The sequence below is a fragment of the Artemia franciscana genome, chromosome 8 (assembly GCF_032884065.1).
Source record: "Artemia franciscana chromosome 8, ASM3288406v1, whole genome shotgun sequence".
NCBI classification, from domain to species: Eukaryota; Metazoa; Arthropoda; class Branchiopoda; order Anostraca; family Artemiidae; genus Artemia; species Artemia franciscana.
Genome location: NC_088870.1, coordinates 3,275,987 through 3,292,523, shown reverse-complemented (window position 1 = coordinate 3,292,523; position 16,537 = coordinate 3,275,987). Strand labels below are relative to the sequence as shown.

The following is a 16,537-nucleotide window of genomic DNA, read 5'->3' as shown; positions in this document are numbered from 1 at the left end:
CAGTTCTTCGGCAAAGCTGAAGCTGAAGGATGCACTATCATTTTATGCATCCTACGCTTTCATCCGTATGCGGGTGAGCTGATGATGTTAAGTTGCAACCTTGCTTCTCTACAAGAAAAAAATGACTGCTTGATAACTGGATACAAACATCGGTCTAAGAGTCAATGCACTAAGGACAGAGTTCTTGGGGCTTAGCACCTGAGTAAGTAAGCATCAAAGCAGAGATCTCACATATATGACGGTTGAACGAATGAAACGTCTCCGTGGAGAGTCCATGAAGTACCTGGGAATAACGTACGCAAGGCTGTATCCAGGGGGGGCTATGGGATTTGAGCCCCTCCCCTGAAATGCTAGTCCGGCTCATAAAAACATAACAAAAATGTATATAAACAAATTTTTGATACGTTTTTTACAGTTTTTTTTTTGTAATTCGCCCTCCCCTTGAAAATCCTGAATACGTTGTTGAACGTACAGTCATGATGTCAGAAGTTCATATATAGTGATAATTGAGAAAATCACCCACAGTATTTGCTCAAGTTACGGCAAGCTTGTCTCTAAATTTAGTCTGAATATGAAAATTCTTGTAAAGCTTTACGCAGTTGTTGCTCTCCCTCATCTCCTTTATGTATCGCCGTTACGGAACTGGTTCACGTAAATCTATAGGCCGAAAACTCCTGTATGTTTGCTTCAAATACTTTAGGCTTTTGCTTCGATACCTTTCATACAATTGAAAAACATTGATTCTAAGGTTCTCAAAATATGGTAGACTCGCTTGTCTTTGTGCCATCAGTTGAAAAAAGTACTGAAAAAGGTGTTAGAAACCTGATTCGATTTTTTGCCGCTACGCCTGATTAACGATTGTGACCAGGGACACCATTGTGACACCAGGGACGCAGCATCGTTGCTACTGTCACTGCGTATCAGGGAAAAATCGTCGACTGAAGCTATATCTTAGTTGGGGAAGTGCCTTGTCTTGATTAGTGCAAAACCTTAATAAGGTTCATTTAAGTTGAGACATGAATAAGGTTAGTAGTAGTACTAACACTGCAGTATCATCATTCAACTTTGTTATTCCCCTTAGTAATGCAGTAATACCTGATTAGAGGTTAATAGTGACTATAGATTCAGAAGGAGAGGAAGACGTGACCTCTTTTCTACCTTTTTTGTGTCTACTTTAAAAGAATGGAAGATGTTTGGTGTTGTGTCTTCCAACCATTTTATGCATGAATGCTTTTGATTCTTACATGAGTTAAAACAAACAAGTTAAGTACCGAGTAACATTAAAATTTAAATCGAATAGAAATATGAGGGAGGGGGGTGCCCCTTCCTCAACCCTCGCTATTTACGCCGAAGTCTTTAAGTTCCTTAAAAATAGTTCTCATTCAAATTCAACGGCTCTTGTGTTTCAGGAGCCGTTCTTAAAGCATTGGGGAAAAAAAGTCAAACTTAAGCATAAAAAGCGAGGGATAAGGAAGGGGTAACCCCCTCATACACAATAATTTCTGTTAATTTTAAGTTTTAATTGCTGTTACTTACTTTCAGTTGAAAAAATGTGTTTTATAATTTAATTTCTGCCTGTTTTCTAAACCATGCCAGGTATTCTCTAAATTTCTCTCTTCCCAGGTAAATTTCTCTTCCCCATTTAAAATTTCCCCTCGAAATCCCTCCCCCTCTCAAAAAATTCCCCCCGAAAATCTTTCTATATTTTTCTAATAACAGATACTATATGTAGACAATGGGCAAATAGTATAAATTACAGCCGTCATCCTCACAGATCCTCAAAATTCTTATCGGATGTATTTGCGGAACAAAGGAGCGTGGGGGGGGGGGCTAGCTGCCTCTGATCTTTTTTCGCACTTAAAACAGGCTCTTGAACTTTGAATTTCTGTTCGAATAAGTCCTCTCCCGATCTTCTAGGACCTTTGTTTTGATATGATCACCCCTGAGAAACAAAAACTTATAAATAAACACAATCCGTAACCGTTCTTCTGGCAAACAAACATAGAAAATTCCACATTTTTGTAGATAGGATAATAAAACCTTTACAGTTGAGTTTCCCTGATGTGCTGATATTTGATTTTTATTAAGATTGTTTGATTTTTTGGCAGCGTTCCGCATTTTCTTTGAAAAATCCGGCATATTTTCTCAGGCTCGTAGCTTTTGACGGGTCATATTAAACTTAATGAATTTTATATATTTGGAATCAGCACAAAAAACCGATCGTATATTAAAAGCCTGATTTATTAATTATTATTCAAATTCGTTTTTAAGAGTTTTGGTCATTATTGGGCCGAGTCACTCCTTACTTGGGCTACAGTTGTTTACCGCGAACTGTTTGATGTAAAGCATATTGCCATTATAATGACAATTGTCCTGTTTTCCTATTGTTTATCTTATTTTAAATATGGTTTTTGAATTTCTATTTGCTTATCCCTTCATAATGGACCCTTGTATCTGTCTCATGACACTATTAGCTTTCTTTATCTATTTCAAAAGAAATCCAGGAGAAAACAAAGAAAGGGAAAAAGATTAATGGCAACGTTCTTTCTGTATGAGATTTTGTTTTTTACTTGGAACAATGGCAAGTTTTAATAGAATTGATTTCAGATTACCTAACTATAGAGTATGATAATGTTTAAAACTTTTATTTCGTTAATATCCTTATAAGATATTAAGGATATTAAGGATATTTCGTTAATATCCTTATAAGGATGTCATAATGTATATCATTACGAAACAAAATCGTTCTAGAGGAAAGTCTTGGGGTGTATAAGCATGAACGAAGCTTAATCGATGTTGCGTGAGTATTGTTTGCTAATGTATCATTAAGTTGATTCGTTAAAAAGATAAGAAAAATTAGTTGTAAAAATCGTCAGTAAAATTTCTACTGATTTACAAGGGATTTGATAAAAAACCGTACCTGACTGTATATTTGACGAGAATCGTTTCAAAAACTATGAAAAATGATTGGAGGGCAACCATCCCCCATTCTGCAGCCTTTTTCGGTAACTGCTCACCCTCTCAACCTCTAAAGACACCCGCTCCAATATTTGGGCCACATGTTTTCTTTAAAATAGTCTTTTCCCGTGCCCTTTTCTCCTACGCACCCATTACACTCCCAAAGATATCCGATCAAATTTTGAGATAGCAATTTTGTTAAAAATTGTCAAAAGGTTGAAAAAATATGGCCACAGGGGTCACCAAATCTCAACGGCCCCTTGGACAAGGTCAGTAACTTCTGCAAGTTGCTCATTGTTTATTCATAGTTTTAAAATGCAAGGATAGGTATATTTTACCCTAGGTGTTCGATTAGCTCAAAACTTATGGGAATCATTCTCTGGGCCAAGAAAATCGTGCGTTTTATCGATAATAGGAGAGGAGTTGTCTTAGCAGACCTGAAGTGGACCAAAAACCGTTTGCTCCTAATTAGTTGTATTCTGAGCGAGCCCCAGCTTGGGGAACGGAATTGAAACTTTCAAGCACGGTTGGAGAAAGGTGGGCAAGGGAAGTGTAATATAAAATATTGATATAAAAATCAATGTTACTGATCCATTTGAAACTCCGAGGAAGTATTGGATGGAGAGGGGGAGGTAAGTAGGTTTTAAATTTTAACTTGAAGGACCAAGAAAACCTTATCAGGACAATACAGTTTGAAATGAAAATGTAGTCATATTGGTTTTTTGTGAGAAATATCAGAAGGTTTTTGTCTTTTACAAATCTGTTTGGCAGTTTCAGACCGCGAGAACACCTCAGTTAAAACTTCAGAGCCAAGGGTACTACGGTCACGAAAAAAAAAATCTGGCTGTGTTGATTCATGACCGCCTGTTTTCAATTTTGTTTTTTAAACAGAAAAATAGAACTGTTTTAACAAAGGACCTCAAAATAGTATTATTTAAAATAATAAACAGTTACAAAAATATAATACAATAAAATCCTTTTGATTAACTTGCGGATCAATATTCGTCTATATTCAAGGTTGTAACACTATGGAGGTCAGGATGGCTTCAACCCTATAGAAAACCGAAATTATGCAGATTTTTAGTCTGTGTGAATAATATTCCCGTTTTCTATCCACCCAAAAGTCTGTAGTAAAACTATTATTTAAATTTGTAGAGAAAAATTTGTCTAAAATTTAAATAGCAAGCCAAGATCTTAATTCTTAAGCGGAAAATCAAAAAAAACCTTGTGGAGGTTTTCCTCTATTAACCTTTTATTAACCAATAAGGAAGTTTTCAGTTAAAATGAATTGGAATTAATTTTAAAAAAATGGCCAAAAAGAAGTTTTTCGAAGAAAATCAAACCAAAAAACCAAAGACCTTCAGAAATAAAGTTAATAACTTTATTGTGAACCTTGCTTCTTCAATGTCTCAAGCACGAGAAACTCGGGGGTACCTTGACAATATAGGAGATGGATGAAGTAATTTAAGTATAGTTTGTTAATTTGCCGGCAATGTTTTAGGTAGGAAGGCTAGAAAAGCTGTTGATTAAACTAGCAGAAATTCTTTTGAACTTGGTAGAAGAGAAAAGGTTTTATATTGAATAATATTGAGTGATTAGATTTTTCAAGGACGAGGGGGGTTAGGCAGAGTATTAAAATATTGATTACGGGGATACAAAATTGCGGCCGTGAACACAACTGACGAGGATCTGGAACATACACCTTGACGGCGAACTAGTAGGATACTCTACTTATATGATAACACATTGAAGGAAAGTAGTAGTTTGGACTAGTCCCTGTGAAAACTAGGAACAAGCTCTCAAGTATATAAAGAGAATGTTAGGAGGTATTGGCTCTTGATTTTGAGTATGTTGAACCGTGATAAACTTTGTGAAATGCCACAGAAAATAACGAAAGAATTTTTGATGACCTAGAAGTAAAATAAGATTAACACAGAAAATAATAAGATAATTAAGTAATTAAATAATAATTATAATATTTAATAAAAATTAATTTAATAATAATTAATAAAAATTAAATAATTAAGATTAACACAGAAAATAACGAAAGAATTTTTGATGACCTAGAAGTAAAATAAGATTCATTAAGCAATGAGGAGCTACAGATGTTATGAGGCTGCAGGCGTTGATAGTATGTCACAAGATATTTTAAAATATAGGATGTTCACCAAATAAAAGATAAAATAAGATGATCTGAGTGAATTTAGTGAAAATAGTTTCAGAGTAAAAGGTACTGTACATGAAGTTTTAAGAGAAGAATAGTATGATTTTAAAAGAGGGAGAAGATGTGTGACCAGACTGTCACGCTTTAATTAATCATTACTAAGTGCTTGAATTATCAGATCCCTTTAGTAGTGTGGTTTGCAGCTTATGGACAGTCAATTGACTCAGCTGATGCAAAAGTCTTAGCGGCAGTTCAACCCTTGTGCGATTTATTAAATAACTACGTGAAAGTTGTTAGTTCCATGAACGAGAATAATATTGTAGCGGGTGGGAGGAAGGGTGGTCGTTGGTTTGGTGTGAAATAAGAAGGTGTGAAGGGTTGCGTTCTGTCCCCATTAGTATGAATTATTTTGATGAACTGGTTCTTCAGGAACGCAGAAAAAGCTATTGAAATCTTGCTTGTGACTGTAGCTGAGTGTGAGTCTGTGACGTGGACGCTTTGTTGAGTTGAAGAAGGTCTAATAAATTTTTATGTTCAAGAGGAACTGGTAAAAAACACTTTATGGTGCTCATTTGAACAACCATATAATAAACAATAACCTGTTTGACCAAAGGTGACCTCACTTTGTGACAATTCAGCTGTGGCAGAAAGAAAATCAGGATGTCCTTAATTGTGGTTGAAAGGGGTTATAAGAAGAGGTTTAAATTAAGTACAAATTTCATGGGTGGGAGTAAGAAGTGAAGCTCTGAACACAGGAGAGTAGAAGAGGAGTATGTACAACAGTTTTCCATCTAGCAGAGGAGTGGTCCAATGAATTGCGGTAATAGTGGTAGTACTAGTAGAACTTGCTGTTTTTTTATTCTCGATTTAAAATTCATCATGTGCTGTATTATCTTTGCAGCATCTAGTCAGTGCATACTTTTTTGTAAGGAATGCGCTATGATTTTAATTGGTAAACAAGCACCTTCCTGACCTTGCATTCTATTGAGTTATTGTCAAAAAGTAATATAAACTGTCGTACTGCTTTGCTGGAGAAAGCAAATTTTGTTTTTTAAACAGAAAAATAGAACTGTTGTAACAAAGGACACATCCTTTGTTCGGACAAAGGACTAAAATCTTGGCAACAATTTATTTTTTAGATAAAACCATTTTCATCTTCTTAGCCGGTTCCAAATATGCAACATGCTTTGAGGGAGGGAATTTGAAAATTCTAAGTTATTATCCCTTATCCCGAAGTAGGGATGTGTTCCCTAATGGCTAAGGACTTTGATAAAAAATTTTGTCTTGAACTTTCTTCTCAAGCTGTTTGGCTAAAGTTTCCCATCCTCCCTTCTCTGCCCTCTGAAGAATCGATGCATGTTATGATTTTTATTAAACGCAGCGAAACGTTAAAAAAGTCTATCCGTTCCTTGTTTTCTGAAATATCGACTCTAAACAGTTCACACTGGCCAGCCTGTATCTGATTTAAACAGCTTCCCTTCTCTTTCTGATCGTTTTATTCTACTTTTCAATTGTGAAAATTAGTGTTTTCTTTGAAGCCTTATATCCAAATCAAGCAAAATTCCCACTGTGTATTCACTCCTATTGGACTTCACCAGTATTTTTCGTAATTCACCTTTCTTAGAATTGATTTTTTGATGGACTTTGTATCATGTGACGAAATTTGCGGGAAAGCTATTTTGGATCAGAAGTTCGAAAGTTAAGTTTCTTTTGATGTCAATATCTGCTTCTTTTTCCTTACAGTTTTCAAATATGCAACGGGGTGGGAGTATGGCTAGTAGTGACCCGTACTGGCCGAGTGGTTAGCACACAAGACTTGATATCCTGTATCCGTAAGGTCAGGAGTTTGGGTCCTGGCTTTGCTGATTATTTGGTTTAAGGTGAGGGCCAACGGTGTGACTCTGTAAGCTCAGCCAGAATCGACCCAGCTCCAAATGGTACCTGAAGAAATCTGCGTGAAAAACCCGGGAAACGTTGGATGATTTTTCCACGCATTGACCACGCATTGCACTCCTGGCCGATGGCAGAGAATCAGGGGATTGATACCTGCGCTACGCGGACCAGTTGTCAGCATAAGAAAACGCTTGTTTTTTGTTTGTTGGGAATGACACTTGCAAGTTTGGAGTTATCCTCCATCACGCCTGAGTGGAGATGATACAGATTAAGGACTATGTAAAACTTCGCTTTTTTATTCTCCACCTAGCCAACCCCTCCCATCAGTACCCTTGTGGAGGGATGTCATGGTATTTCTCCCTTTGTGAAATAAACGTCAAAAGAGAAGGACTATCCACTTCTTGGTTTTTAATATTAACCCTTAACATTTCTTGTCGAAAAACATGTATATCGTATTTTATCACCTCCTCTACTCCCTAATGTTGTTGCTCTACTTCCATGGTTGTGAAGATCCGTTTTTCTTTGTTTCTTTGTGTCCTAATAAGACAAAACTGCTACTGGGTTTAATTTTAATTATTACAGAAAATTCCTGAATATCTCATAATTTGCATTTTTTTTAAAATTTATTTCTTTTTTGATATTATTGTACTTGTATGATATACCCCTGCATCTCAAGTTGTTCATTTATTGACGCACTGTAACCCAGTTTCTTTCGCTAGTTTCTTTCAACTTAGCGTAAGAAAAGAAAAAGGGAATTGACAGAATAGATTGGAAACATATGGTTTGTGCCATATATTTGCACGTTGTTGGGGGGGGGGCTAAGTATTTGGACAGTGTGAAGCCAGAGCCAGAAAACAGTTCTTACTTCATAGTTTGAGAATAATTTTAGTTAACATAGTATGCATGCAGAACCGCTGTACTTTACCCCCCCTCTCCCACTTAATATGCAGATATATAGCTCCAATTTATTTCTAAGGTATTATATTTTTATCATACTCGGGTATATTTTATTAGGATTAACCTAACTTCACTTCTTGAGATGCGGGGGGTATATCATACAAGTACCGATTTCATATGAAGTGAAGGTGTTTGCAGGAAATTTAATTTGGATCACAAGTTGAAAAGCTGAGTTTCCTGTGAAGCATACTGTGAAGCATATCTGCTTCTATTTTCTTTAGTTTCTAAATATGGAAAATATTGGGGATGTTATTTGAAAGTTCAAAGTTATCGTCCATCATACCTGAATGCGAATGTATATCCCATATGGTCTAAGGAATTCGATAGATTTTTTCACAACGTAAAACCAGTCTCGAGCTCACTTTTTCAATATATTGCTTAAAATTATTATTGCCTCTACCCGCTTCCAGTGCCCACTGAAAACCTCTCCTAGCCATTAAAATGTCGTGGTTTATGCTGAATACTCTGTATATAAGTAGGTTGTAGCCTATTTCACTTGTTCGCCTAGTTTCTTTTTAAAAGTCAATTGCTCTCTCTTTTTTACTATGAAAATGTGTGTTTTTCTTTGTTGTTGTGCAATCTTTTGTTTAGATTAATCATATAACATAATAAATAATCCACAAAAATCAAAGCTTGCGAGCTGAAAAGAAAAGGAAAAAAGAAATACAGGTATATACAGATACAGATATATATATATATATATATATATATATATATATATATATATATATATATATATATATATATATATATATATATATATATTTATATGACGCAATTATACCGCATTTGGGACGCGAAACATAATCTTAGTTACACAAGGAACAAGAAAAAAAAAGTCTCCAAGAAACCAACTAAGAAATAAAACTCATAATTTTAGTGTAGGCTACTATCGAATTGTGATCCTTATGTGCTAATCAGACAAGATTGAAACTGTGTATTCATCTTACTGAACATACTTGGCTTTACGTAACTCATCGTTTTCAGAATTGATTTATTCGAAGGGCTTCATTTCAAGGTGAAATATTTCCAGGAAAGTTATTTTGGATATCCATCCTTGAAAAAGGTCAAAAGCTAAATTCACTGTAAAGCCAGTAACTGAAACCTTTAAAATGAAGATCATTTGTAATAAGATACAAATTTGTCTCCTGGTAAAAAAAGGAAGCAGAAATTCCGTGACCATTTTCTGAGCTATACAGCCAATGTATTTTGCTATGATCGCGTCTGCTGCTTGCGACAACTTTGCAATGATAAGTGTACAAACATGAGGTTTCGTCGGTAATAAAATAAGTCTTAGTGGAAACGAAGAATAAATATGTTTGCATGAAAGGGCTTGGACCCTGTCCTTTACCATGTCTAAGGTGCCTATTTTTTTGATCTGACATCTGGCAATAGTGACACCAAACAAGCGTTTGGATTGCAACATTTAATTACAAATTTTTATTGAAATCATTTTAACTAAATGGGAAATTTGTAAAACACCATTCTGTGCCACTGTGTTCCGCTGCTACTTTTTAGTAGCAGCTTTTAGTTTTTAGTAGCTGCTTTTAGTTTTAAAAACTTTTTTAGTTTTTCGCTGCTACTATTGTTGTTTATGTATCTTATACAGAGATTTTCCTGGTTGTAGCTACTTAATTTCTGAAAAACCTATTTTTTGTCTTTTTTTGGTCTCTGCTGCTCGTACTCAAACAACATACATAATAATTCCAAATTAATTTAAGCTACTGAGTCACTTCGGGATTTACCCATTGGCCTGCTATAGTAGGTTCATTCCATCTTCTTACCCATAAAAGCTTACAAATGTGTAAAATCCAAAAATCTCAGACAACAATATTTTTTAGATATAACTGTTATAGGGAATTGGTCTTCAAACTCTTTACTAGTCTTAAAATAATTGTACCCAAAACACAAGATTCAATTATAGTTACCTAACCTATATGAGTCTTTGTCTCAATAAGTTATGTTTTGACTGAATTTTATCCACTTGATTTAAACCCTCTTATTTCCCCAGTTCAGCCCCTGCTTTTAGAAAATGTTCAGTCCTTGTCCTTACTAGAGTATTAAATAAATAAAAATGAGTTTTTTAAACTGAAAGGAAGGAGCAACATAAAAACTTAAAACAAACAGATTTTATTACCCATATGAGGGGGTTCGCCCCTTAGTCAACACCTCGCTTTTTATGCTTAAGGTCGAATTTTATTCCAGTTCTTTAAGAATGCCCCTAAATCATAAAGGCCGTTTAATTAGAATAAAAAGCTCTTTTGAAAGTACTGAAAAAAAAACTTTAGCGGAAAGAGCGAGGTATTGACTAGGCAGTGAACCCCTTATATGTGTAATAATTTCTGTTCGTTTTAAGTTTTAATGTTGCTCCTTACTTTCAGTTGAAAAACTTGTTTTTTTTTAATTTCTGATTATCTTTTAAATAATGCAGGGAAATCCGGCGCCCGCTTCATAGAAAAGTCCCTTTCCTCATGAAAAATTCCTCCATGGAAAGATCCTCCCACGTAAACCCCTCCTCCCGACCCCCTCGCCATAAAGAAACCCCTGAAAACGTCTGTTTATTTCCCCAAAAGCAATACTATATATAAACAACGGGCAAAGTTTATAACTTGTCGCCCTTCCCCCGGGGAATCTGGGGGATTAATTCTTCCTCGAATTCATAACTATTAGATTTTTTGACTGTTCTGAACAAAATGGCTATCTCAATATTTTGATCGGATGACTTTCGGAAAAAATGAGCGGGGGGGCCTAGTTGCCCTCCAATTTTTGGTCACTTAAAAAAGGTTCTAGGACTTTTATTCTCCATTTGAATGAGCCCTCTCGCGATATTCTATGACCCTTGGGTCGATGCGATCACCCCTGGGAAAAAAACAACAACAAATAAACACGCATCCATGATCTCTCTTCAGAACTCCAATTTTTGGTCACTTAAAAAGGTACTAGAACTTTTATTCTCCATTTGAATGAGCCCTCTCGCGATATTCTATGACCCTTGGGTCGATGCGATCACCTCTGGGTAAAAAACAACAAATAAACACGCATCCATGATCTCTCTTCTGGCAAAAAACACAAAATTTCGCATTTTTGCAGATAGGAGCTCGAAACGGTTCTCTGATACGCTGAATCTGATGCTGTCATCTTCATTAAGATTCTATTAATTTTAGAGCACCTTTCTCCCGTTTTACGAAAATCAGGAAAATTTTCTCAGGCTCGTAACTTTGATGGGTATAATTAAATATAACAAAACTTATATATTTAAAATCAGCATAAAAATCCAATTCTTTAGATGTATGTATATTGGTATCAAAATTCCGTTTTTTAGAGTTTTGGTTACTATTGTGCCGCGTGGCTTCTTACTTACGGTTTTTTACCACGAACTGTTTGATTCTTTGTCTTGTCTCTTACCCTCCTCTTTCATGGTTAACGCAGTAGCGTTTACTCATCAAACAGCGATGTGTCTCCCATGTATTTTTGACCCTTTGCAGTGGTTAATTAAAAAGAATGTTTTGCAAAAGGAAGTATTTCAAAAAAAGTAAAGATCCATAGTAAAACCAAAGTGGAGAAAATTTAGTCACATTATGATTCGACCTTAAAACGAACAGAATAATCATATCAAACATGAAGATAATAGGTACAGCTATAGATTAATAAATAAATCCTAAAACGAACAGATAGTAAGATGAATAACCAAGAAAAAGTTAAAAAGAACATAAATTTCCACAAGCAGGAACAAGACTGCCGCTCGCTAAACCTTCTTAAGATCAATGAGATAGCAATTGATGCTCTGAAAACGAAACTCCACTTATAACGCATTTAGGATGGCTTTCTATTAGCTTAACATCATGAGGTCATGCGTCAGTGCTGCAAGCATTTTCGGTAGTCAAGGTTAACAGAAATCGTAGTGTGAGACTCGAAAAGTAGTCAGCGAACTTTTAACGGTTCAATCGACTTTTTAAAACTCGACTAAAAACTATTAGATTTGTCCCGCTCCATCCTCTGGTTCGCACCGTAAAATATTTTGAGAATCTGATCATTGTCCAACATTAATATTGCTGTGAACCTGTTAAGAAGCTAGCTATCATATGAATTAAGAGCTGTCGAGCGCCAATAGGTCTAGCTTCTTGTAAACTGATTTCGTATTCAAAACTGTCAAAAGTCTTTGCTATGTCAATTAGTTATACATTGACAAAAGCACCATCGTTTGTACACATTCTGTTTTCGGATTTACCTTTACCCTCTCTCCTAAGTCAAAATTTGATGTTCGTTTTCCCTCCCTACCCTTTATCCAGCACTGACTGAAAGCTTCAACTCGATCCTCCAAGTCACTCCCGATATGAACTCGAGTACCTTTTGATTTACTCAGGCACACTCGTTGTTTCCGTAGTGCACCCTTGGGAAACTTGGCTCAGGGAACGATCGCCAAAAGCTCCTTTCTGGGTGATGACAACCCTGGAAGCTTGCTCATTAGAGCTTTGAATGTTTCTAAACAAAATGGCAATGTCAAATTTTGATCCTACATCGTCGGAGCTGAGGGGAGCCCGGTAGCAGAAAAGAACATGGGGAGAGGCCGATTGCTCTTCAACCAACTTCGTCCCTAAAAAGGAGTGCTAGGTTTTCAGTAGAATAAACCCTTCCAAATTTTATGTGACCACCCCTTCCATACGAAGCAGCCGGGTAAAATTTGTTTGGCTCTCTGATGTACCCCATTTTGAAGAAGAACTAATGTTCTTTGTTTCTGTTTTGTACTTTCCTTCTGTGTTGCAGTCCCTTTAGTTCAAGGATTTAAGGGTATAAGTTCCGAACCAGCTGAGAAAATAAAATTTTTGGCCCAAAGGGGGGAGGGGAAGAGGTGTGCCCCGAAACAATTTTTTTTGTCCGGGAAGTTCTTCTTGGCATATGGACTTCCGGTTGTGCAAGTTTCAAGCTGATCAGGAATAAAAGTTTTTTGGCCCATTCCTGCACCCCCTAACCCTCTTTCCGACTCCCATATAAAGTGTTTGACCCTTTTGACCCGTAGAACTATCCCTGAAAGTTTTGAGCCATCGGAGTATTACGGCCCTTACCCAAGGGTCTGGGGAAATCACATCATCGTAAGTATGGCTATTGGACCTTTATTCTATTTTGAACAAAATGGCTATCTACAAACGTTGGTCAGGTTTCTTGGGGGTTTAAAGAGAGGAGGACTGGGAAGCAACAAAGGGCAAGGCAGGACTTTCGACTCCTAAAAAGGGCAACTAGAACTCCTAATTTCCAATCGAATGAACACCTTCCCAAGTTCTTACGCCCAGCTCCTTCATACAAAGTGGCCTGGTAAAAAAAAGAAGTAATAAACAATACACGATAGGCACACGGTTTTTTATGTGGAAGACTTAGTGCTACAAGGCAGCTTCTGAAAAAACTGGTTAGGCTCCTAACCGCCCTCACCTTCTCTGCCCCAGGGTGCATTGCATAGAATCAAAAATTTAAGATAGATAGTTTTGCCAATACGGTTGAAAAGTTAAAAAAAAAATTGTTTCCAGTGGTACTATGATGCTTGCAACTCTTGGGGCAAGGGCGTCAAAAATACGCCAATAACGCATTTGAAAATAGGTTTCATATATAGATGTTTGTATAGTAGATGCGTATGTAACTACTTGTTCAAATTACAACTGTGCGAAATAAGTCGCACATGTTACATTTTTCGACTTGTGATCAGTCAGGTGACATTTTGGGAAGGGTTCAAAACGAATAAAATTTAATTCTTAAAGCTCGTTCAGGTTTTAACATGACTGTCTTAAATCAAAGCACGTTCAAGATCATTGAAGTGTGCTTTGACTACGCAATGATGAAGAAGAAAAAAGACACGGGAACATCCGTTTCAGATATTCAGTTTCTAAGAATGCATATATTTCATTGTGCATGACAGATCTTTTGATGCTTCGAGCTTTCCTTTCAAAAACTTTCCTTTCAGAGTTTGTGCTCTCAACAATTCGTCCTTCCAAAACTGCATCAGCATGTATTGCCGCTTCTCGAAGATCTATGGGCCTCTTTCCAATTTGGACTGAACCATTGGCCCAGCTGACTGGATACTCACTCTCTGAAGTCCTACCCCTTGTTGATCTCTATTTCTGGTAAGTATTATTTTTTCTTATCTAGATTCGCGGTGCCATCAACCACTGAATAACATACCACTTTAGCTGGCATTTATCATTGCTTCATATAAATTGGTTGATACTGTCTTCAAATGAATTGGAGATTGACTGTTGAAGATAACATGTTCATCAAATTTTTTATTAAATGAAGACGGAAGGTTGTACCGTTTTTTTACGCAAGCTCTTCTGGTAAAGGTAGTCAGAACAAATGATCATAGGATCAGTTACTCTCGTCATCTCATCGTAACGCCTTCAGCACTTAAGCCTTTTTCACGTCCAGAATAATTTTAGAACCACGAGAAGAAAAGTTAAATGTTTAGTTTTTTGGTTCGCCTGGCTTTATTTTCATAATCTATAGTTTTCGGATTTTGATTGCCTAATTTACATTCTTTTGTTTACGATTCTGTGTCGATTTTCACATTTTAAGCCGATTAGCTTCAAGTTCACTGAAAGGAGGGGTCATTGCGGAGACTGAAAGCTTGAGCGAGCGAAGGGAGGTGAAAAAAGCCTTCGAAGTGACAAAAATCAGCCAGACACTATATATATATATATATATATATATATATATATATATATATATATATATATATATATATATATATATATGTGTGTGTGTGTGTGTGTGCTTGTGTGTGTGTATAAGACATACTATATAAAGTTTCCAGCAAATTTCAAGCAGTGCCTCTATTCTTAAACTGTGTTAGAGGGGACGGCAACCACACTCTTATTGTGGAGTGGTCCTTCTATATTTTTAACTGAAATAGTTTTAATATTTATCGATTGTAGTAATTACTGACATGGGTTTTTGCAGTAGCAGTAGTTGTCGTAGTACCAACTTGATTTCTGAATTCAGTACCATCTTGACCAGCCTTACTAATTTCTAGTTTATATCGATTGTTGGTGTTTCGAATTTCCAAGGGAATGTTATTTCTGAGACACAGAGGTATTCTTCGAAAAAGACAGGGGACCTAGAGGAACGCATAAATTCTAAAAAATAAGGAAAAAATTTGTTTTGAATTTGATTTACTTTTGAAAACTATCTCTAAAACCAATAAAATATTGGAAAGTAGACCATCAAAAAGATTTTATGTATGCTGAAGGATTAAATTCATGCCAAATAAGGAGCATACGAAGAGTAAGGGGGCTCGTACCTCTTCTCTCCTTACAAAATATTCATTTTATTCTGATTCTCCTTTATTTTCCTGTTTTTTACTTATCATTCGTCAACTTTTGTTTGTTTCATCGACTTTTGACAACCTGCTCATCCCAGGTTAATTATTTCACAGATGATTTGAGTGTCTACATGAAAATAGAAACATGAGGAACAAGTGAACACTAGGAACAACTAGGCATAAGTGAGGTTGAAGAGGTGATGTTAGTTCACAAGAAAGTATCTCAAACGGACAGCTTCACTTACTTGAATAGCATTATTAGTAAAGACGGTTGATGCCATGATGCGTATTAAAAAAAAAGTTAGGAAGAATAAGAAAAGTCAGCTACTATGATTTGAATATTTGAAACGATTTTTGCGGACGAAGGGGGATAGACCGCCAAAAATATTCGGTTTTGACCAGTCATCTGGGACCCAATGCGGAGGTCAAAAGAATGGATTTGAAGGAAGTTGGGACTTCATGGGAAGGAGTGAAAATGAACAGAATGGGGTAGAAGAAGGGTGTGTGTAGCTGTGTTGGCCTTAGACAACCTTGAATTGCAATGTTAATTGTAGTAGCAGTGGTTGTAGTATTGCCGCTTGGGTAATGTTTAACCAGAGACGTGTTAATTCTTAATATTTTTTTTAAATACGGAATTTCTAATGGACTTGCGCTTTCTCTTCAGTGCCACCAATAAAGCTTTTCCTCAGGTTCTGAAACAGGCAAAACTGGTTACTTAAGTCTGACTCTCCATTTTCTGGTTGATTACCGACATTCTTGTTAGATGTCGGGCAGTACGTTGCAATCCCGTGTCTGTATTATCTGGTATCTATTCATACTATAAATCTATGAATTTTTCAATCATTTGAGTTCAGAGACTGAACATTTAATAATACAGCAACAATATCTAATCTATGGTTTAGATGAAGGTGTATAGACAGCCTTGATAGAGTAATTTAAATAGCCAAACAAGTTTGCTTCAATTGTTAAATTATTACGTACTTTTGGAGAACCTGTAATTGAGTTGAGATTAGATCTAGCTGTTGAGCTAACATAACGTGTAAATCAATTGATCTACGCAGATTGGAACTTGAATTTCTTGAATACTTTAAGTTAAATATCTCTAATTAGTAGGAAAAAAGGAATCTTGATTAATTGTCACCTATTAAGATTAACCGATAATTCTGTTACAGTTTGTTTCACAAACCTGGAGTGGAACACTTACACTCTGGGGAGACATACAGGGTGGGCCAAATGTCACTGACCCATTTGAATTTTAAATA

The 16,537-nt window shown here is 36.1% G+C and overlaps 1 protein-coding gene across 2 annotated transcripts in view; it reads left to right on the top strand.

Moving 5' to 3' along the window:
- LOC136029883 (cyclin-J-like) overlaps positions 1-16,537 on the top strand; it is an 83,872-nt gene that overhangs the window by 57,618 nt on the left and 9,717 nt on the right. For both annotated transcript variants that reach the window (XM_065708363.1, XM_065708362.1), the window contains exon 5: positions 13,923-14,082. In XM_065708363.1, the coding sequence (XP_065564435.1) occupies positions 13,923-14,082 (160 nt within the window). The remainder of the gene's footprint in view (positions 1-13,922; positions 14,083-16,537) is intronic.